Genomic DNA, 24885 nt, shown 5'->3' on the forward strand with positions numbered 1-24885 from the left:
TGTTGTAAAGCTTCGGTAAAGAGTTTGTTTTTTTGCACTGCAGACATACAAAACAAAGTCACTTCAATAGGTTCAACACATATGTTATTTTTATCACACAATGAAAATGCAACGTAATTAATAAACTTTCAAACGTTTTTGACACATTTTTGTAGGTCGACGTGAGTCTGTCAAAATCGTTTGAAAGTTTGTTTTAATTGTGCGGTATTTTCTTTGTATGAAAAAAAATGTTAAACCCATTGAAGAGTTTGTTACGCTGTACATCAAGCACGAGCAACATCCAATGAATGAGGCTTAGCATTGTCATCAGAGCAAGTCAGTGACCGCAGAGCAAGTCAGTGAAGCACTTTGTGTTTGTAACCTGTTTTGTCTATGCAAGGACAAGTGAGGATTGTTTGAGATATTGTTAAGCTTTAAAAGAAAAACACAATCGAGTTTTTGTACTGCATTATTAATTGATAATTTCTTGCCATTGAAATAAGAAAGCCTGCTCGGAAGCTTAATTCTGCAATTTTCTCCTTTGAACAAGCATTAAAACCACTGACGTAGCTGGAAAGAAAATTTAGGCAGCAAAAGCAACTATTTAACTATTTTTTTTGAGGGGGGAGGCAAACATTTAATATTTAAAATAAAGCGATTGTTTAACAATATAGCTACTGAATGCAGCTAAACATTTATGAAACGTAATTCAACATGTAATGCAATGTCATTAAAACGTTGTAATAGCATTAAAAATTCTTTTTTTTAAAGGTAGAAGATAAAATTTAGTAGGAAGTCGATTCATTTTTAGAAGACTAAGTTGCATTTTCTTTCTCAACAGAAAAATCTATTTTACATAGTTTATAGATTTTAATATCAACTGCCTTCAAATGGATTTTAGTACAAGTACCGTACCATTGTATGAGAATGCAACCAAGTTCACACATCAAGATCAGTATGAAGCTGAAAATGTATTGTGGTATGCCGGCTTGATTTTATCCTCGATTTGTTGCATGACAACGTTTTATTTGCTATTTTGCGTTGCCATTTTTGTACGAAGAAAAAACTTCGAAACTTTTCACCGGCAAAAAGCTACAAGTTACAGGCGAACAGCGATCTCCAACATCAACTCAGGGGTCTGCACCTTTTCTCAAGAAAATGAGAAGCCAATGATGAAAACCGGAAGAGTCACTGTGTCAAAAAAGAAAAGAAAGTCCAAAGCAGCTTTCTGGTTACATTGCGCTCTCCTTGTCACTATTTTCTTCAATTGTATAAGAGCTGTTGTGGAACTGTTGATTTTTACAGCAGGTGGAAGTTCGGACTTTGCTTGCAATATGCTAACGAAGTTTATGATTACTTTAACAGCCATAATCATCCATGGCTGCTTGGTGTTTCTTTGGCTTCGACAGTACGTATTTTATACCAATCCGCTTCTGAGAAGGATTCGACCAAAATTTATTAAAATCATTAGTTATTCTACATACGGCGAGATGCTCTTTACCGTGACTTCCTGTTTAGTAATTCACCTGTGGTGGAGAGATTACGAATCAGTTGACGGAATTTGTCGGACAGAGATTGGGTCAAGAAGAGTTTCAGTTTTTGTTCCTTTTGGAATTTTAATAGCGTCCACTGTGACAATCCAAGCTTCCCTGACGTTTCTCTTTGTGTTTCCGATTGTCAAACATAATTCACAAATGAAAAACAGAACTGCGAAGAGAAACGGTCTGCCTTTTGAATCACATAACATGTCAAATTCCACCATTCGCTTGATAAAGTGTGTCAAGCGAGCTCTTGCAGCGGGAACAGTTGGAATAACTACGGACATTTTGGGGGGTATAGTTGCCATGTGGCTTCCAAAGGACATGCCATTGTTCGTGTTAAGCGTTTTATACCAACTGGACATTCTCCTTAATATCTGTTGCTTGTTCTACACTTACATTGATTGGAAAACAATTGTTTTGCCTTGGAAAATTGTTCGAGAAAGCAATCAAGAAACAGTGAAAAGTACCAGAGAAAACGGAAGTGTTGAACTGTGAATTCAACACGGAAACTGATGTTATTATTTTTCTATTTGACCTGAAAATATAAATGTACGAAACATTGCATATAAACATTTTTTAAACGATTTCTACTGTTATTGCACGTAAAGTATAAAGTATATTGCAAAGTAAAAAACGATGGAATCGGATGCATGTTTGCACAAACACTTTTTAGAAAAGTTTCACCAAAGACTGCAAATACCATTTTATTTCATTAAATAAAATGAATTTAATTCAGACAATTTTTGTTACCAATGGCTAAGTTTTTGAAGTTACTGTAAGTTATCGGACAGCAAAGCAGTGTTTGTTAAACATTTTGGACTACAGTACACCTAGCATTTCGAAATGCCTCACGGCGTGATAACTTACTACGTCAATGTCTTTTTAGAAATATTGCTTTTTAACTACATTATTGATTGAAGCTGTTGTATGTTGAACAAGTATGTATAATATAAATTACTCAAAGTTTCACTTTCTTTTAATCAATGTATGCCAGTAAATCGTTTACTTTTACTGCAATTTAAAAGGTGTGCCTGCTTTTGTGCACAAATATTATCAGTTTGGGTCTTGATGTCGGTTGGGTGTGGTGTAACGACCAAGCGATTTACGTAGCTAATTGCCGATCTACAGTACACTTTTCTAGAGTCTATAGTATTGTTGCAGGAGAGAAAATGTTTTCGACTAAATTATTTTGACATTTTGCAGCTTTGTGCTACGGCTGCAATATTTATATCATCCGACCTACTCGGCACACTTGTGACCCTTCTGCAGCACAATACTGTGCCGCGGCACACACTTTGGTAAACTCTGTACTATCTATAAAGGGTATAGTAAGGAGCTTCCACTTTCCCAGTGACAGTAAATGCTTTTTATGAATACTTCTGCTTTCATAAGTATCAAGGACAGATTTGTTGGCAGTAGCTTCTAATACAAAGTGACTGTATCTGTATCTGTGGGGAGTTTGCAGTTGTTATCTCAGTAATTGCAGTTTTTGTTTCTCAGCTAGGTTTTGCAATAACATGCAAACTATTTATGACTGCAGTAAATTACTAAAACCAACTAACCTGGACTCCCTGCTGTGCACTGTATCTACCATTTTTTCCATCTATTTATTGCAGATATTTGTTCAAAAAACCTACAGTCAATTTATTGAAATACTCAAATGCAATTTTCAGTGACAGCTTCCGCCTGTATGAGAGCGTATACCGTTTTTTGTTGCTTTTTTTCATCTTACATTGTCTTGTTTTTTTTAGCGAAATAAACCTTATGCAAAAACAAACACAAAGCGTACATAAAGCAACCGTTCAAATTTCTTCATACATAGGGAAATCCTGCAACCTACACAGAAGAAGAGAAAGTTATATTTACTGTTGTACTTTTATACATTGCAAAGAGTTACGTAACTACTGTACAACAACAATATATAGGCTACTTGATTGAAAGCTTCTTTGAGAGCTTAATTCTGGCAGTTTTGCATACTTGTAGAGTCTTTGAACCATTGACACAGGGCCGGTTACCGAGATTGACTGAGTGAATTGTTTCTGATTGTTGAAGTGTTATTGTCTGTGAATTATTACATCCACTAGGTGCCGCTAAATGGAGAACTGTCCTTGAAATGCGTTGCTTGGCTTGTTATTTTTTTCATGATTTGGTAGGAATAGCTGTGATATCGCGGTCTGCATCACAAGTTACTTTCATGTATGAATCGCTGCAACTTCCAACTATTATTAAAATAATCTTTACTAGTTTACCGATGCATTTAAGTCAACATTTTAACCCTTAAACGCCTATGTGGGTCTCTAGTGACCCGAGCTGTCTTTACTTCCCCCATATCTCTTGGGACGTCTAGCCATATTCTGTGTAACTTCCTGTATTCTCAAAGCATTTATTCTTCTCTCATTTCACATTTATAATTTTAAAAATATTCCACTGGTAAAATAGTTACTGCTGTTTTAGAAGAAAAAACTTATAGGGTCTCTAGAGACCCATGTTAGGTAATAGTGCAACTTTTTTTGAATAACAGTTTATTTTGCCAGCAGTAACTCTTTAAAGTAGGCTACCACAAACATTAAACTTAATTCGTATAATAAATAAACCATAAAGCAACTTCCTATCTTTTCAATTATTGGTGACAATTTTGTAAGCAAAGCTACCCTCCCTCTGGCCGCTCCTCTCTGGAATCTCCGCCAAATGAGGTGTCAGACTGCAGTGGCCCGTTTCCTCCAAACAGGTGCCCTTCTTGAAGCGGGCAACAAGAAGATACACACACACAAACAAACTCAAATAAAATTTAAAAATTAATTATCTACCAAAACGCGCTAGTTCTCATGCTTGACCCGCCATCTCCTAGTCTGCTCCAAGATCAGCAAGAGGAAAGTCGAGACAGGCAGATCAGCTTGAGGCAGCCACTAACCAAATATTTACATCCACAGATTACCATCTACCGCGGTGGGTCCCTTCGGTCGTAATGAGTCCCTCGCCTCCCTGGTAGGTATCTTCCATGTAAGTATGGTGTGCCTGCTGAGTGTTTGGGTGTGTGGACGGCTCCCGGAGCGGACGCACTAATGATGAGACAGGAAACAAATCCATTCCATATGGACAATTTGTAAACCTGCAAGATGTAGTGGTATCCATCTTGAACTCTGAGCGTTGCGCGAAAAAAAAAAAATGTATAGTTGAAAATAGGCGAGAACTTCCAGTTGAATTTGCAACAAGAAAGACGAAAAGGGTTGGATCAAGCTTGCTTGGTTTTAGTGACAGGCAAACGTTAGTATCGTATGTGCCAAGGAAAAACAAAGTTGTAGTTTTACTATCAACTATGCATAATGATAGCCAGAGCCGGATTTAGCTGATGGGGGGCCCGGGGCACTTTTAGATCGGGGGGCCCGCGCAAAACAAAACACCTCTACGTCAACAGTAGCATTAATCCAGCACTGCACTGCACAGCATTTTGAAGAAACTTCAAAGGCTAAAAGAAAAAAAAATAACATAACATAAAATCACATTTTTCCACCTAGGGGGCCCTTCAAAAGTGGGGGGCCCGGGGCACCTGCACCCGCTGCCACCCTAAATCTGGGCTTAATGATAGCAAAGTTGATGCAGATAAAGGTTTACCTGACATGATACAAGACTATAATGCTACTAAAGCAGCTGTTGACAAACTTGACCAACTTTGTCACAACTACAGTGTGCAGAAAAGGACAAATCGCTGGCCACTTGCCGACTTCTACAACTGCCTCAATATTGCGGGTATCAATAGCATGGTGGTCTTCCGAGCTAAATTTCCAGGAAGGGAAAAAGAAGCAAGTCATCGACGCCGAATATTTCTGGCAAACTTAGGTATGAGTTTGCTTCATCCATGGCGACAACGTCGAGTGCAAGTAAAACAGCTTCCAAGAGCTGCTAAACTATCGCTGCAAAAATGTGGATACAAAATTGACATCGACTCTTCTCAATCATCAGCTACACATGGGGGTGGAAAGCGTAAAAGACGGCGGTGCCACATCTGTCCATCTTCTCTGGATCGTAAAACACCTCATATGTGCGAGAAATGTAATGAGCCGTGTTGTATCGATCACCTACAAGTCACGGTTTTATGCCCCTATTGTGCAGTAGGGTGGGCCGTTTTTGACTTTTTTTCGAAATTCAAAAACGGCTAGTCATAAAAAGTGGCACATGCATGAAAAAATTACGTGTGCAAAATTTCATCAGTTTGGGGGTGCATCTTCTGCCCCCGCAGGGGGGTCAAACTTTCAATTTTTTGAAAAAAAAGGAGAAATTTCACTTTCCGTTTTAACATAATTTTTTTTTATAATTTTTCCACTGGCCAGTTATAAATTGTAAGTGGGATGTACCCAGAACTTTCCTATGTAAAGGCATGTTTGAAGCTTAAGGTTTACTGCCCCCGCATCGACGATCAAAATGCTGAATTTTCACCAATTTGAGATGCTATTTTGTCATTGCTCAATAAACAAACTTGTCGCAAAAGAGCGAGATGGTGTTAACGCTGTACGCGCATTTTTGTTTTGTCCATTAACTTTGCAGGATGATACAAATGAAGTACGAACATCAGTAGGCTACATATTTATGATAAAGAGTTACAAAAAAATCGAATAACCTTTTGAAGTCAAATTCTGGAGGTGGGCCTAAATTTCAGTAAAATTTGGATCAAATGAAAGAAAATGTGCAAAGTAAAAATATTTGAAATCGGTTGTTGTAGCCTAAGTGTTCCAATTTTCTGCAATGTACTTGCCCGCAGAAAAATCGTGTCCCTGTTACAAAACAACAGTTCCTTCTTGATCAAAGAACAACTCGCATAATGGTGATTGATAAACATGATAAATCGGCCACAAAATCTAATTTTAAACGTTTTCCGAAGAGAGTCGCAAGATCAGAACAATTCCGTTCTTTACGTGAAGACCCAGGAGCAGGCACAAGTAGCGCTTTGGTTAAAACACTTTTAACTTATTCAAGCTCAGAAACTTTGTCATCCAATGAAGAACGCTGCAAAGATTTTGATTATCAACCCAGTTTTGCCTCGGAAAACCCCAGAAAAAGCAAGGTCACTTTCAGTTTAGTAGTATTTTCTGAATACTGGTATTTCAGATAGGTCTGCAGCACTTATTGCTTCATTATTTCTACAAGATGCGGGAGTTGTAACGGATAGCGAATCTCAATCAGTCATAGATAAAAGCAAAGTGAGAAAAGCGAGAAATAAATGAGGTTTACAACTTAAATGGTAAGTAGGCCTATCATGTGCATAAATTTGCAAAGCATATATTTTGATGGCCGAAAAGATTAAATCATCAAACAAAATGGAATTGCTGAGCGACTTCGAAAACATTTCGCAGTTGAAGAACACATTACTTTACTTGAGGAGCCAAGTTATCATTTCATTGGTCATTTTACTGCATCCAACTGATCTAATGTGTCAAGAGCTAGGATTCTTGCATATCTTGGATCCAATAAAATTAGCTACGATAATGTAATGGCAATTGGATGCGATGGAACCGCAATAAACACAGGTCAAAAAGGTGTCGTGATAAAGCTCCTGGAAGATCATTTCCAAAAGCCACTTCAATGGTTAATATGCCTACTCCATAGTAATGAATTGCCTCTTAGGCATCTTATAAAAGATATGGCAATACTAGCAGACCTGATAGCTTCACTGGGCCCATTATAAAGCAGCTAGCCACCGTCACACAACTAGATGTTGTAAAATATAAAGCAGTTCCTGCACCAGAGATTGAAATTGATGAAAATGACCTCAGCACTGACCAAAAATATCTTCTACACATGCACAGAACAGTGAAAGTTGGAGATTCATCAATTCATTTCGCATCTTGGAGTCCAGGTATGATGAGCCACTCAAGATGGTTGAACACAGCCAATAGAATTCTACGTTTATATGCTGCATCTAACGGTTCAGCTGTATTGGTGGATCGTGTGGACTATATTATGAATGTTTATATTTCAGCATGGTTTGCCATTATAAAGGAAAGCAATTTCACTAATGGCCAAAACATTTCTTTAAAATTCTACACTCTGCTCAGAAGCTATCGAATAAACCCCCAATATCCTTTACAAAGTAATATAGAGGAATGCGTTTTATGCCCATCCTGAAAACATTTGTAAATGTTTGTAAATGACAAATTTGTGTAAACAAAATCATGATAACAATTCACGTGGAACTGTACAGTGCATTCCATTTACAGAACCTGCAGATCATATTGCTTTTAGGCTATTCTGAAGTAAATTATTGGTTGCGTTTTATAGCTGCAACTGATCAAACGTAGGCTACTATTGCTTTTAGTTTAAGCAAGACTACGTCTTGCTTACATTACATTTACATTGCATTACATTGCTACATTAGTTTGTCAGTTCGTATCATCCTGCAAAGTTAGTGGACAGAACATAAATGAGCGTACAGCGTTAACACCATCTCGCCCTTTTGCGACAAGTTTGTTTATTGAGCAATGACAAAATAGCATCTCAAATTGGTGAAAATTCAGCATTTTGGTCGTCGATGCGGGGGCAGTAAACCTTAAGCTTCGAACATGTCTTTACATAGGAAAGTTCTGGGTACATCCCACTTACAATTTATAACTAGCCAGTGGAAAAATTATAAAAAAAATTATGTTAAAACGGAAAGTGAAATTTCTCCTTTTTTTTCAAAAAATTGAAAGTTTGACCCCCCTGCGGGGGCAGAAGATGCACCCCCAAACTGATGAAATTTTGCACACGTAATTTTTTCATGCATGTGCCACTTTTTATGACTAGCCGTTTTTGAATTTCGAAAAAAAGTCAAAAACGGCCCACCCTATTGTGCAGCATGATTCTTGTGCTTAGCGTCATCATGGCTAGGCTACCACATTAGAGCACCTAGTAGCCTAGTAGAAAATTGCAATTAATTGCTTTTCTTTCACTAACTTTAGCATTTGTTGAGTTTTGAAGTTATAAGTTATAATATTTGAAGTTACATTATTTAAATTCTTTTCTGTTGTTAACAGTTTGCAGTGTTGATCTTGAATTCGGTTACTTTTGCACAAAAAAAAAATGTTACATTTGCAATTATTGCAAATTTTGTTAGTTTTTTCGAAGTAGTATGCTTTGGAGTGTATAATAGTGAAATTGCATCACAGTGATACGTTTCATAACCATATTTAAGAAAGATGTACAAATTGAAAGATAAAGCAATACCCTTTAACAAGCCGGGTCATTTGAGACCCAGATAGGTAATAATGGTTGGTGAAACACATAGGCGTTTAAGGGTTAAAAAGTAAAGATGGTCCCACATTGGATTACAAGTATCGGAGATGAAAAGAGAAAGTTCTCATCACACTAGGCCTTCAGCACAAAGGAAAGTAGGGTGGTCAATTTCTTTTGATTATCTTTCATTCAGTAACTATACCCACCCAACTTATACACCGTTGGTACAGGTGAGCGGTGTTTTCAACATCCAGCTTCACCTGGGAGTCGAACCAGGTTTGCATTATTGGAAGTCCAACGCCTTATCCTTAAACCGCAAAAATTTACCTTCCAGGTATTTTTTTTTTTTTTTCAAAAGAAAGATAAAAAAAATTTAGTCATTGAATTAACTGCTCTTGCTTGTACAAGTTTATTTACCATGAAAAGAATAATTTTAATTGCAGGTTATATTTGGTTTGCTCAAATTAGTGGTGTAAAAATTGTCTCTTGTGCTTCTCTCCAACTTTTTAACATTTTGTACATTCTGTAGATTTTTACCAATAAACTTTCTGCTCCAACAAGGAATGAAAAAATACTTATCAATGTAGATTGACTCACACACACAGCTTGTAAGGTTACTTTAGCCCACGTTTTTCAGTGAAAATATATGTTATATGCATAGCACACTTTAGCATCAAATGTATTTTTTGACTACTTGCGCAATGTGGGCTACAGCCATTTAACCACGTGGTAATAATCACCGATAATTTAACTGTGGACAGTGAATAACGCTCAGTCACCGAAATATATTTTCAAAAATATAAAAAACAGTATATATTTTCACTATTAGTTCTCCAAGTAACCAAATAACTCAATATCGAAGCACATTGAAAAAATAAAATAAAAAAAAGTTTCTAAAACATCATAATTTCTTTGGTAATTGTTTCACAGATGGATGCCCTTGGTGACATTAGCCTTCTACTTTAACCAGGCCGATGACTATACTGACTGGCATCAATAATATTACTGCGGCATCATCTTTTGTTGATTGCACACTGCTGTCAATAAACAGATGAATGACAAATCATTAAATATCATGATGAAACTTGACTTAAAAAAGGATGACTTGCATATGTGATGGAACTGTCGCGAACAAAGGGAATCCGATTGTTTAATTACAGTAATACAAAGCCTTGAGATGGTTAAGTATCGCAGCATTGGAGTTGTACGATAATACGAAGTTGGAATATAAACTTTTAAATGCATTGAATCATGCCTTCAGGGATTACTCTTGGCTACTTGTATAGTTTACATTATCTTTTTGTTAGTTCTTTGCTACGGATTACTGACCCCTGCACTAGATTGCATGCTGTGTAACTTAATCTACATTTGACATTTTTCTTTTTCACTGTGTTTGTACTCAGCCAAATGTTTTAATCTTAATAATGGCGAGATCAAGTTTCTGCCAATGTAGTGCAGTTTTACTTTAAAAAGGCAACTTGATCATACTCAAATTTTTATCTTACTTTTAATCTTCAGTCATCACAGTAGCCTGATGATGTTATATAAAGTAAGAGTTGAGATTTCTGTGACACGCATGATGGTCTTTAACGTGTTTGGAGTTAGAGGTGGGGGAGACAGATAGTGACATGAGAGGTAAAGGCGTTTTGAGTGATACTTTGCAATAGAGTTAAGTTGTAATTTTTAACCAGCAAAACATCACAAGTTTCCGTTAAGTAATAAAACAGTAGTTAAACACAGGAAAGCATCAATAAAACGATAACAAAATACTTTCAAAAAAAAACTTTCAAGCGTGCTATGCACACACTGTACAATGCACAGTCGTTGACCCGTCAAGAAAAATAATACTGTAATATAAATTAGTCAAGGAAATGAACTATCTTCTGAACCCACAACAATGCTTGGTATAAACGACTCGGTTACATGTCTTAATATGTGAAATAAATAAATCTGTTTATCAATCAAGTAACCTTTTATGTTTTATTGAGCTACGCTTGTCTCAATCAACCCCTTGTGTTCAACTCTGTCTGTACAGAACTATAGTCTTTCGCGGAATACCAGTTGAAAATCATTGCACAAAATAGCTTCATGGATCTTTGCAGGTGCAGCAGTTATGTATTTTGAAAAGTCAGGTCAAGATGACTTAAACGAAAGATTCAGGTTGTTTTAAAAATAACTTGGAAATTCATATCATGTGGTAGATCGTTTAAGTTTTACACTTCCATGGAAATATAATAATTTTCCAATCCGCGTAGGTGTAAAAAAGACATAAAATATTAAACAATATATTTAAATTATATGAGATACTGATAAAATATATCGGCATGTCTTCAGGAATCCAAATTGCAGCCAACGCTCCCATGACGTCAGTTGTGATTGCTACTGTTCCTCCAATCAAAGCTCTTTTGATGCAATCAATCATTTTTTGAGTAGATTTGCTTCTTGTTGCATTTCCTTTGTTTTTCTCAGTGAATTTCTTCATTTCAGTGTTGTGTCGGACAATTGGAAATATGAATAAACCAGTCAACATGGCTTGAATCGAAATGGTTGAAACAACCATAGTTAAAAATGCAGCCCATACAGGAATCTTCTTTGACTCGACAGATGATCGACAAACGCCATCACTGCTATCATAATCTCGCCACCACAAATGAATAACCATTCCAACAATCATCAGAGCAACTAGTTGTACATACGTGCCATAACTTACTAGTTTAAGTCTTTTGGGTTGCAAACGTTTGAGGAATGGACTTGAATAAAACATAAGTTGTTTGAGCCACAGGAACACATGACAGCCATGAAGCGATAGCCCAGTTAAGAATACCATAACTTTTGTCAATATGTCGCATGCGTAGTTGGACGAATTGCCTGCAAAAAGTAGCAATTGTTCATCAACTATTCGTAACAAACTAATAAATATGGTAAAAAGAAGTGACAAGTTCATCCATGTTCCAGCTTTACTTTCGAATTTTCGAGAACGGGCAGCTCTGATTTTTTGTTGATTTACTTTGCTGCGTTCTGTCACTGGAACATGAATAGTGGACCGATCTTGGTTCCCTGTGGCACTCCTAACTGTTTCAATTCTTTGGTCTACTTGTTGATGGTTAAGGTTTAATGAGTCTCTTTTCATGAACAAGGCAACGCAAACCAAAAGATAGATTGAAAAGCAGGCCGTTGTGGCTGAAATGGCAATTACAACATAAATAATTAAGTCCATACTGCTGTATGTTGTAGCATAGCAAATAAAAAATGAACTATATTTCAACTCCAGCTGTTTTCTTTCCGTAAACAATAAGTCAATACTTTTTTTATTTTACAACTACAATAAAGCTGTAGTATGTGCACAATAAGTTTTGACTAAACAAAATAAATGAAAAATCATGTTATAACTTAATGCAAACCATAGACTGAACAGGTTTTTGTCATATCTAATCTTAAAACCATAACAAATGTCAGTAATAACAAAGAAATAACTTTTATTTACTTAATGGTGCTTCACTTTGTCACTGGTCCACAGCTGCATTAATTGATATGCCATGAAATAAGTTTCACAAACTACGAAACGGAAGTAGGGTATTTGAAAAAGCATATATTCAGGTTGAGAAAGCAGTTTTAGAAAGTTAATGAGGCAGTCTGAAGCTCTTTTGTAAAGGCTTTGGTTTAAAACATGGCGCTTGAAATTTTCCGAATTGAAATAAACCGGAAAGCTGAAAGAACAGAATTGTGCACATTTTCCAACTTTTTTGTCCTATCCATTCTTACGCCGGATGGCTAAGGATTTACATAAAGTGAACGGGAAAGCAAGAGACAAAGCCAATCTTTGTGCATCTTCAGGCATGCCTTTACATGTTCTGCAGTAGACACTGCTACATGCTCTTGAGCGGTGTCAAATCAGCGCCTTTTCGATGGTCGTGCCAGAGCTCTCATCACTCGGATATGCAGCTGAGAAGCTTCCAACTGATTCTGCGACTAACAAATAAGAGCTCTCTGTTAGCGTTGTGCTGTTTAGGACAGATTAAGTTAACTCTTCAAAATCTTACCATTTTATTTTTAATTTTGTTGTACAGTCATCTTTTCAAAAGTGTGCCAATGATGGGGAATTGCGAATGAAAACAAATTTCAAAACGGCTAAACCTCGAACAATAAGCAGATTTGTTTATTTTCCCAAAACATCTTCAAATACTGAAATATTTTTATTTAACTAAAGGAGGGAGGGGAGTAAATTCTAATTTCAACTTTAACCCTGATCTTATGATACAACAATCATGGCCACCTGGAGATGCAGCCTGATTTGTCAAATTTTTCAAATTTGATTACCGCTATTGCTAGTGTTTGACTGACATTTTCTGAGATGTTTTTACTTTGTGCTGTCTCTTAATGATATAAAAGCTTTTTGTTGCCTTGGGGAAGCAGTAGCAAATGAGAAAAAATAAGTTGAAAAACGTTAAATCAGACTGCTTACTGAATTAACACTTTGACTAAAATCTTCAAAATCAAATTGTCTTTGTTTTTCAACATATAATGATGTTAAAACCTATTGTGTCATCTGGGGAAAACAGTAAAGAAAGCAAAAAATAGGTAAAGTGATCATTTCAATTTGTACGCATGACTACGCGCATGCGCAAAAATGTGCTCAAAATACAGATACTGCTGTGTTCTGTATTGAGAAAATAGAGGGTAGGCTACCACATTAAATTGATGCAGGGGTATTGCACAGTTTTTGCCGCATAATAATGACTTCGTCAGTGGTTATTATTCTTACAAACCCACAACTTTAATACTTCTTCTTTATATAATAATAATTAGAATGGAAATTACCATTCTGCAGCAAATTACAGCAGCACCTATATCACCATTGATTGTTGCTACAATCAAAAACAGTTAAACAAAACACACAAGTGTAAAATTAACTATATATTAACACAAATGAAACTAATTTTTTCACTAACTCTGGCAAATTTTTAAATAGGTCTGTGACCCACCTCAAAATTTTTCCATTGCCCACTAGTGAGCTATGGCCCACCGGTTAAGAACCGCTGAAAAAGATTGTTTGCGGCTGTTTTGCAACACTTTTAAAGTGTTTTAGTACAGTAACAAACGATTTTGAACTTTAAATGCCACAGAAAGTGACGTCCATACAATACAAGGAAATTTTCAGCAAAAAGTAATTTTCAGGGTATGGGGGGGGGGGGTTGTAAACGTCAAATTTTTTTACCAAGAGTCTTAGAATATACTGTTGTATCCTAAAATCAGGGCTAAAGTTGTAATTGAAAAAGAAGTCCATTAACCCCTTTTCCTATAATTTAACAATGATCTTTACTGATCTGTTTATTGCTAACAAAAAGAACTAATTCGTTTTAAGTTATTAGCAATTGATTGCAAAAAAATGGCTTTCTTTCTCAGCTAATGCTATTGTTTTCACTATGGTGAAAAAAAACTTTACATATCTACTCGACTCTGAGAGTGTAAGCTTGGGAGACAAAAATGAACCTAAAGGAACTGTACATTTTTCTAAATGAGTTGAATTGAAAAAAAAGGTAGCTTAAAAAAACAAGTTTTTTAAAATCTCCAAATGTTAAACTAAAACCTAATTCTCGAAGCCAAAGTTAACTTGTAATTGCACTTTTCAATGTAATGTAAACGCAGGTCAATGGCAATTGAATTGTACAAAGAAGTGCAAAGAAAGAGGTCTAGTTTTACAGAAACGTCAGTTTAAAAAAACATTTTTTTGCTACTATCTTGCGTGTTTTCAGGATAATTTAGCTTAATCTCCTTTATAGCCATTCTGCTGTCATGTTGAATGCCAGCAATTTGCGTTAACAAGGAACTGCTGAAATTAAAAAGCAAATAGCTACTTCAGTGTATTCGTATAAATGATTAATTTTTAATTAAATGTATTTAACTTTTCAAAGTGAAAACACATTTTTTTTCCAAAGTTACTTTAGCTAACTATTTCATTTTTGTTTATTGTCTACCTAAGAATTATATTGTTTTTGAATTGTTTAAAAAAATCTCAGACAGTTTTCTTTAAAGTTTACTTAAAGCTTAAAAAAATAAACCGTTGAATAAAAGCCAAAGATAAAGTGTATTCCAAACATAACTTGTCATAAATAAGTGTTTTTGCACCTGTTATTTTCAGTGTACTTTTGTTTATATAACAAAATACAAACTAACTTTCTACTTTTTGGCAAACTCACTATTGGGTTTCGAGAACAAATATTTCAGCAAATTGAATAATTATTAAGCGTTTGTGTTTGATTTCCAGTTCTCGTTAGAGAGTGTGATGTTCTCTTCTATCTACTTGCTGCCTTGAATACATGTACCCCTGAAGATACTACTACAGTATATAGATGTGCATGCTTAAATAGTTTGGTTTCTTAAATGTTCTTTTTCTAAACGATTTTGCTTTCTTTACAAAGTCCATTCACTAATTAAATTTTAACAACAAGTTAAAAATTCAGCATTTTTTATGATTATATGACGCCCTTGTCGTTTACATAAGGTCGATAAATTATAGCCTACTTAAAAAGACAAGAATATCTTCTGGGAGTTGTTACATCCACATCAATGCTCGATGAAAACTGACATTGCCAAGTTGGAAATTGAGCGCCAGAAGTTTTGAGTTGACTTCAAAGCGCTGTGCGAAAGAGAAATATTCTATATCAGGGGCCACTAACTTTTTTGCATGAGGGCCACTTTAGCACTTAGGAGAGCTGTGGCGGGAAGCACTAATAAAAGTTTAGGTAGGTTGACTCTTATGCTAGAAAAGAACGCATTTCGTACCCACTATCCAGCATTACATGTTGTTAATATTTATCTTAGAATACTGCAGCAACAAAATTAGTCGAACAACGCTACCGCCAGGCCAAGCTCCTTTAACAACACTTTTGATTTCTTTAACATTGCCTAATAAACGAGGCCACTTGTTTTGCTCACTTATAACGAGGCGAGCGGTTTCCTCAGAATATTCATCGCCAAAGAACAGTGGTGTTGTCACTTTGCTTCACAAAATATATCTTGCCATTAACAGTTTCAGTAAACATGGAAAGGTTTGACACATCGCAATACAGGCAACAATAGTGACCTGCAAACATGTCAGTGAAAAATAGGCTCCAATAACAGGGAAAAAGAAACCAGGCTCCATGAAACAAACGCTTGTGGAAATCACCGAAAAAACGTTTCCATCGTAATTCATGAACAGTGTTCCCTCTAAAAAAGCAATGAGTTGATTTTTCATCCTTTTTGTGAGAGTCTATAAAACCGTCTTTCCTTGATTATTAGACAAATATCACTTGCGGTGCTTATTAGCATGGCAAGAATTGTTGATTAACAACATTTTGCAGTAGGCTACTAAGCTAAATATTTTCACAATACCAGAAAAAGTCTTTAAATTTATATATAATATTTCATTGAATTGGCACACCGACCTATTTTGCCAACAAAGACTTGCACAAAGAAACACTGCTCATGAAACCCAATAACGGTGAAACGCACACTAGTGTTTACATGACATTTACAAACTTAAAATTAAGCAACTCTGTGTTCACAAACATTTTCGAAAGTCGAGAACATACGTTTTATTCAACCACTGGGACAGTGTGGCTGGACATCGCATTGGAATAACTTTACAGGATCCCTACCTAGAACTGCAATCTGATTGGTCGGTCGGTAGAAACGTATGCAGAGCAAAATATGCTTCCCGGAAAGTATTTCTTGCCTTCATGCTCTTTAACTCTTCAAGAAAAGTATTTTTTGGTTATAGCCTACTTGTACGCTGATACCTTCCGCGGGCCGCACATAACAGCGTGGCGGGCCAGATGCGGCCCGCGGGCCGCCAGTTGGTGACCCCTGTTCTATATCATTAGTTGCTTATCTTGTCAAAGCGCTATAAATTATGTGGTGAGAGCCTTGCAGCTATTAATAATGCAGAGTGCGCCGTAATTTTTGTTGCTTTCTTGTGAATGGCTTTTTTTACAGAACTATGAGGAAATTAGCTGCAGGTGAATAAAACAAACTTCATTCAAACTTTGTTTTTCTCACAATAATATTCACAAAAATGTCTTTATTTAGATTTTAGATTTTAGATTGAATGTTATGCTATGACTCTTGACATTCTTGTTTAGGATAGTTGTTGTAGGCTACGAATTGAACCTCCTCAAGTGTTAATTCATTATAGCCTTTCTTATGAACTTCACTCATCTATAAAACCGTGTAGCCTATAACAAAGAAGATTTTACTGTTTTTCTCAAATTTTTTTGTCTGCACTTGCTGAAGAGTTGGACTACTTAGCCTCCTTCAGCAACAAAAACTTCTAAATTAAAAAATAAAGATCTCAAAGTGTAGATACTGAACTCATTTTGATACAAGATACCAACTATCATCTTGAGCTATATTTTTTGATTAGATTGGTTAGGCGTTCCGACCAGCTGAGCTCTAAATCTTTTTTAACAATAGCTAAACTGTCCACAGTGTAAAAAAACTGTCATGGGTACACTTCAAGCTATCCAGACGACAAGAATGTTTCAGATTAAACTTATTTTATCCTCTTGCGTATATAGTTACATGGAAGCAAAGAATGCTTCCAGACGTCATGAAAGATAATACTGATTGCTCGACGATAACCAATGCTTCCAGTAAAATCATCAATTATGGATGAATCGTATATTGTAAACGTCATTTTAAATAACGTGGCCAGTGTATAATGAGAAAAATCAAGTTCAACGATTTTTGTATACCACGGAAAGCAGTTGAATAAATATACAGTTCAATCAATTGTGTGAGAGTGACACTTAAATCGGTGAAACGACTTCACGAAAGCTGAAGATTCTGTATCTTTGTCAACGATGTCGTTTGAATGTTTGAAGCAGATTGTCACGTTTTGCAAGACGTTTTTCTTTTTTGCTTTCACTGGACACATGCATCGAGGCATCATTACTCCACTTTTCCTCAACTTTGCTTGCAGCGACCCAAATACTGGGCGTGAATTAAAATCGAAGCTTTGGCGGCCATCCACGTTTTCAAAGTAAAAGTGTAAGTTAAAACATTTAGCGCGTCTAGCCGTTCCTTTCAAGCTTACCTATGCAACTTTACCCAATTATTGTTTAATCTGCAGTAAGTTGATAATTGCAACTTGTTTATCTTGAAATGGCAAGGAGCTGTTTTGTCTGGCCCTAATCTAGGCTTAACTCTGACCAACGTTGCCAGGTATCTGTTAAGTTCTCGGGCGGCATTAGTCTGAAATTTGGACATTTTATGACAAATACAGCTTTAAAAAGTGCTTTATTTATGCTCCAACACTTCATTGATATTACAGGAAATTAAACGTTGGCAAGTAACGTTCAAACATGCACAAAATGTAACGGAACAGAGAAAAAAGCAAATAAAAACAAAGGAATTAGCCTGCACTATAGTTTTCATTAATTTACGTAAAACCGATTATACGAATGATTTGCTAACCTTCAGATATAGTTTATTAAAATTAGGCCAATTTATTGTTTTTGTCCTACTTTCAGACCACCTGGAAATTTTTGGTTTGAGAGCCAATAATCTTTTGTTTACTTTCTTGAGCCATATTTCTTCGTGCACGTTTTTGCAGAAACGGTCGGAAGGAAAGCAAAGAATGGAAAGCAAAGAAGGAAAACATAAATAAATCTAACCATGTAAACTACTGCAATCAGCAACCCAGCCAATCAAAGGGCGACCCACTTTTAGGTCGCGACCCATGGGATGAGAAGCACTGCATTACTCAGAAGGCTAGTAGCCTACAGATTGTGGTTTTTAGTTCTTAAATCAGATTTTAGATCATAGAAACTGCACTTGATTGGATTCGCCTTGTCCGCGACAGTTTTACCACTTATGCAAACCATCCTTTTTCAAGTCAAGTTTTGTCAGAATATTTAATGACTCGTCATTCATCTGTTTATTGACAGCAGTGTACAATTAACAGAAAATGATGCCAGTAATATCATTGATGCTAGTCACAGGCCTGGTTAAAGTAGAAGGCTATTGTCACCAAGGGCATCCGTCTGTGAAACAATTACCAATGAAATTATGATGTTTTAGAAACTTTGTTTATTTTGAAGGTTTGATTTGCACAAAACTATTTTTTCAATGTGCTTCGATATTGAGTTATTTGGTTACTTGGAGAACTAACAGTGGTCTCGGTGACTGAGCTCTCCGTGACTGAGCGCTACTGTTAATTTGTCGGCGATTATTGCCTCGTGATGACTGTAGCCTACATTGGGTAAGTAGTCAAAAAAATATTTGATGCTAAAGTGTGGTGTGCTTACAACGTATGTTTTCACGGAGAAACGTGGGCTAAAGTAATCCTACGAGCCGTGTGTGTGAGTCAGTCTGCATTGACAAGTATTTTTTTTTTCATTCTTTGTTGGAGCAGAAAGTTTATTGGTAAAAATCTACACAATGTACAAAAATGTTAAAAAGTTGGAGAGAAGCACAAAAGACAATTTTCACACCACTAATTTGAGCAAACCAAACATCTTCTTCTTCTTCAATTGCCTTGCCTGAACCAGGCATCGACGGTCTCAGATGAATAATTAGACCAAATGTTCCTATTATATGTTGCATGGATGATTGTTTCTGTTTTGTCGTTAAATTGTTCCAGATGTGTTTGTCTTTGTCTGCCAGGTGCCCGCTTTCCAAAAATTTTACCAGTTAAAGAGAGATGCTCCAGTTTTTGCTTTCTTATTACATGGCCGAGAAATTTATATTGTCTGGTTTTCATACTTTTTAACAAAGTTCTGGTTTGGTTTACTTGGTGTAGAATTTCTTTATTTGTTTTCTTTGCCAGCCATGAAATGCGTTGCATTCTACGGAAGCACCACATTTCAAAAGCATTAATCTTTTCTGCCATTTTTGTTGAAATATTCCAGGTTTCAGAGATGTAATGAAAAACAGGATAAATATAGCATTTTAAAACTCTAGATCTTGTTTTGAAAGAGATATTTTTATTGCAAAGAATTGGTTTCATTTGTTGGAAGCTTGCTTTTGCTTGGGCTGTTTTTATGTTGATCTCTGTTTCGTCTTTTGCATCCCAATTCACCATAGTACCGAGGTATTTGAATTTTTAGACCTGTTTAAGAATTGTTCCATTAACTGATAAATTACAAATAGGAGTTTCGGTTGCTTTTTTCTTTGTTATGACCATTGTTTCTGTTTTCTTTTTATTTAATTCCATGCCAAATATCTTGCTTTTCGTACACACAATATCTAATATGTTCTGCAGTTTTACGTCCGAGTCGGCTATCAAAACGGTGTCGTCAGCATATCGTATGTGGTTAATGTTGTTTCCTCCAATACTAATACCTCTTTCATCTTCAATATGTCTTAAAATTATTTCGCTGTATAATGAGAAAAGGTTAGGTGATAGCACACAACCTTGTCTCACTCCTTTCTGAATGGGCGTGTAGTCACTGCAGTCATCATTTATCCTGATAGCAGCTGATTGTTCGTAATATAAATTTTGAATGATTCTTAGATAAAAACCAAATATAGCCTACTATAAAAATTCAGATTATTCATTTTATAGTAAATAAACTTGCACAAGCAAGAGCAGTTAATTGAATGACTAAAACTTTTTTTATTTTTTGTCTGAAAAAGGTTATTTGGAAAATAAATCTTTGCAGTTTTAAGGATAAGCTTTTGAATTATGCAAACCTGGTTCGACTCCCGGATTAAGCTGGCTGTTGAAAACACCGCTCACCTCTATCAACGGTGTATAAGTTGAGTGGGTATAGATCAGAGGTGACAAACTTGCGGCCCGTCAAAGAATTTTGTGCGGCCCGCAGAACAATTTGACAATCGCTCATGCATTAAAGACAAAATACATCTCAATGCTGTTTTATGCTTTCACTGGTACACCTTTTCTTTGCTACATGTCGTTACAGGTCGAGGCTGACAGATGAAAATCTTAGTGTGCAGTTGAGAGTTGCCACGTCGCTAAACGTACCTGTGTTACGGTCACGTGATAGAGACGTGGGCGCTGCCTGGCTTTATAAAACTTCTGTCGCCCGGTCCGTCGTGAGCTGACCTTTTTGCGTTTGCCGAAAGCAAAGCCCGTCTCGCTGGCCCGTTCCGCCATTCTAACTTTTGCGGACGAGTCGCACAAAATTCTCGATCCACACTTTCCTTCCACAGGTACCTAGACTCCCCAGCCTGGCCCCCGCGACCTAAGCTGGTGGACTTCCCTTCCGGGTGCATCGCCACCCCATAATCACGCCGCTCCCCGCCTCCACGGGGCGTGGCAGGCCGGTTCTTTAAAGCCTCTGACCTGGCTATGTTTATTGTGTTCTTCTCGCCGTGTCAATTATTTTGTACTCGTGCGTCGTTGATCAAAATAAAACAGTTCATCATCATGAACGCTTAGTCTAGCAAAAAACTTTCTAAAAATCCCACTAAGCAAAAAATTCAATGCTTCATTTTTTTTTTTTTTTTTTTTTTTTTCAATGTTATTTCTTAATATTTTGTTATTTCTTAATATTTTATGCTTCAATGCTGCATTATAGCTTCAGCTGTATGATTCCCATGAGCTTTTGTTTGTGGTTTGAAAAAGAAATTTCATTAACTGATTTGTTGTTTCGGAGCATAACGGTCAAAACATTTCGTCAACTTGAGCAAAAAGGATAGAGCCAAAAAAAGAAGAAATCATACTCATATGAAAGCAAACGCTTAAACTGGAAAATTAAACTTAGAAAATTAACCTGTCTTCAGTGCAAGTACTGTTGCTCTATTCTTTTCGCTCAAGTTGATTTGTTTTTATTTTTACTGTTGTATGTTTCGTTTCTGCGTAAGATAATTTCAATTGTGTGGGCTTTATTTCTTTCATTTGCCGTTTGTTACTTTTCATCAATAATATCTTGAGTCGCTTCTAAAACATTTCATAGTATAGGTTACGATTAAAAAGTTGTGTGGCCGATGACTCATGTGTAATTGACAAAGTGGCCCGCGACCGCGAAAAGGTTCGTCACCCCTGGTATAGATGGTGAAGGAAAGTTGATCAAAAGGAATTAGCCACCCTTCTTTCCTTAGTGCTGAAAGCCTAGTGTGATGAGAGCTTTCTCTCTTCATTTCCGATACTTGGAATCCAATGTGGGACTATCTTTACTTTTTGAAATATTGACTTGAATGCATCGGTAAACTAGTAAAGATTATTTTAATAATAGTTGGAAGTTGCAGCGACTTATACAACTTAAAAGTAAATTGTGATACAGACCGCGATATCACAGCTATTCCTACCAAATCATAAAATGATAAAAAAGGAACAAGCCAAGCAACTCATTTCAAGGGCAGTTCTCTATTCAGCGGCACCTAATGGATGGAATAATTCACAGACAACAACAACACGTCAACAATTAGAAACTTCACTTTGTCAATCTCGGTAAACAAAGCCTTTTGATGGTTAAATATACAGCATTGGAGTTGTACGATTATACGGAGTTGGAATAGCCTATGAGCTTTTAAATACATTGAATAACTTAATACCTTCAGGGGTTAGCCTACTCTTGACAACTTGTATAGCTTTCATTACTTTTGTTACTCTTTTGCCACGGATTTCTGACCCCTGCACTAGGTTGTAGGCCTATAGCCTACATTTGACATCTTTCTTTTTACTGTGTTTGCACTCAGCTAAATGTTTTAATCTTAAAATAGCATGATCAAGTTTCTGCAAATGTAGGCTAGTGCAATTTTACTTTAAAAAAGCACCTTGAACATGATCAATCATCAAAAAGTAGCTAACTTTTCAACTTACTTTTAGTCTTCAGTCATCATAGTAGCCTGATGATGTCATATCACGTAAGAGCTGAGATAAGTCGAAATTTTTGACCAGCAAAACTTCACAAATTTACGTTATATAATAGAACAGTAGTTAAAACAGGAAACATCAATAAAACGATAATAAACTACATTCAAACGTGCTATGCACAGCCGCTAAACCCGACAAAGAAAAACAATAATATCAATTAAGTAACCTTTTATGTTTTACTGGGCCACGGTTGTTTCAATCAACCTCTTGAATTCACCACTGTCTGTACGACAATAGTCTTTCGCGGAGTAGGCTACTCGCGGAAACTCATTGCACAAAATAGCTTCATAAAGCTTTGCAGGTGTAACAGTTATGCATTTGAACAGGTCATGATGACTCAAATAAAAAATTCAAGTTTGAAGTCTGAAAGCTTTTGATTTCGATTTTTTACACATTTTTAACCCTTTGCTTTTCAACCTTTTTTTGGAAGTTAACTGCTCAAGGGCCGTTTTTGGATCAAATTCAATCAGCTATTACGTGTTATCCGCTGGTGCTATTTCAACAGAAGTTGCACTGGGGTGAAAAAAAATAATCATTTGTCTATAAGTTTGAAAAGTCATGATTTTAAAAATTTTATATGTTAAACTTGATATTTCATTTTTTGAAAAGGTACTCAAAAACGACAATTCTCTTTATCTTGCCGCCGTTTAATTACCGTGCTAATCTGATTTCATGCAAAGTTCTGAAGAACAAAGAGCTCGTTCAACCGCACGAAGTGTTTGTGCGGTGTGCCGACTCATTGCATTGATAAAGATTTATGACTTGCGAGCAAATCTTATTGTGGGCTACTCATTAAGTCAAAAATAGTTACAATCAGAGTAATATTGTTACACGAATTTGAAAATAAACAAAACTGCGTTTGTTGTTTTGTATTTTTGTCCTAAACTAATGTTTTCCGAAACTCATGGCTAGCTTCTAGCTTTATGGAACCAAACTTCTCATAAGTACCACCTTAACCTACTTGAATAGCTGTTTACATCTTGGTTTGTGCACTTTAGGTCTACAATTGAGTTGTAGTATGATTATTTTTAGTAGAGAGAAGACAATTGAACAAGCTGTTGAAATTATCTGAAATTTCTAAGTTCAAATTAAGTGCTTTTGAAATTGTGGATTTGTGTCCAGTCGCATCACAAATATCACGCAGGCCACATCATAAGTCATTAGGCTGACGGGTGTTTATAAACATGACTCATGGATTACATCCACTAAAAATACAGCATTTACATCAACAAAGCTAAGTTCAAAGCTCACTTTTTATTGAAGATTGTGTCAATCAATTTGAAAATACATTTTTAGTCCGCCAGCGTCGAAACAGTGCAACAGCAAAGTGAGCAGTGGCGGCTCGTGCCATGGGGCTGCAGGGCTGCAGCCCCACCTGAAAGAAAGAGAACAGGAAAATTATGTTTTCCTCTGTGTTTATCCGACTGGGTTACTTTTTTCACTTAAGAATTGCGGATCGAAAATTAAAATACTAAAAGTTTCATTTGGCAACACGAATTTTGGGCAAACTTCTTTGCAGCCCGAGATTCTGGATTTCAAGCGCTCTGATTGGCTAAAAATTATCCTTCAAGCTCCACCTCTTTTGGTATTTTACAGCAATTTTTGAATCTCTTGGCACGGTAAGCACTTTAACGTAGTACACTGTCCGAATTCCATAACGCAATCATGCGTGACGTATACTGGACGTATAGGACGTATGGACATATAGACGTATGGGACACATGGACGTATACATGCATCACTGGTATTTCAGTCACAATTTTCCTTATTAACTCTATTGATTGCAATCATTAAGATTCTTCTTGCACTCAGTTCAGTTGCAGAAGAAAAAATAGTATTAGCAGAAGGTGGGAATCGAACCTAGGCAATCGAAGTTACTACTCCTTTGCCCTAACCCATTCGGCCACGCAGGAACCCATTCGGCCACGCAGGTTGTGGGAATGGATTCAGTTAAATTTCTTTGTATCAAAATTTTTCGATAAAGACGACCAGATAATCACATGTTGAGTCACATGACTGAAGTCAGCTGATTTGCGTGTACGTTTTTCGAAGATTGTACTACGTTAAAGTGCCTACCTCTTGGCACTGCATGGAAAATAGCTCCATCCAACCGAATAACTTTACATACTTTTTAAAGTTAGTTTTTATTTCGCAGAGTAATGATGAGCCATAAATGTAGAAGTGTTAGCTGTAGAGTTAGGGTATTCAACAGGTTACAGGAAGTGCTAGGGCATCTCAAAATCACTTAAACCTTGTATGCAACGGCAAGGCTAGTCAAGACTAAGGTTAATACTAGTAAAGTTTGTCTCCAAAGCATTACTGTTAGTTTTTTTTTTG

At 36.3% G+C, this 24885-nt stretch overlaps 1 protein-coding gene across 1 annotated transcript; it reads left to right on the forward strand.

Annotated features, from left to right (window-relative positions):
- Positions 1-869: 869 nt before the first annotated feature.
- Positions 870-2015, forward strand: LOC145771071 (uncharacterized). Its single transcript, XM_082582814.1, has one exon. It carries the CDS (start codon positions 870-872, stop codon positions 2013-2015), a length of 1146 nt encoding a protein of 381 aa, XP_082438940.1.
- Positions 2016-24885: the final 22870 nt, after the last annotated feature.

This window comes from Aplidium turbinatum, chromosome 5 (genome assembly GCF_918807975.1).
Source record: "Aplidium turbinatum chromosome 5, kaAplTurb1.1, whole genome shotgun sequence".
NCBI classification, from domain to species: Eukaryota; Metazoa; Chordata; class Ascidiacea; order Aplousobranchia; family Polyclinidae; genus Aplidium; species Aplidium turbinatum.

What these genes read in the sequence shown, in the direction of transcription:
- LOC145771071 (XM_082582814.1), top strand. Translation starts at nt 870, where the DNA reads ATGGATTTTAGTACAAGTACCGTACCATTGTATGAGAATGCAACCAAG.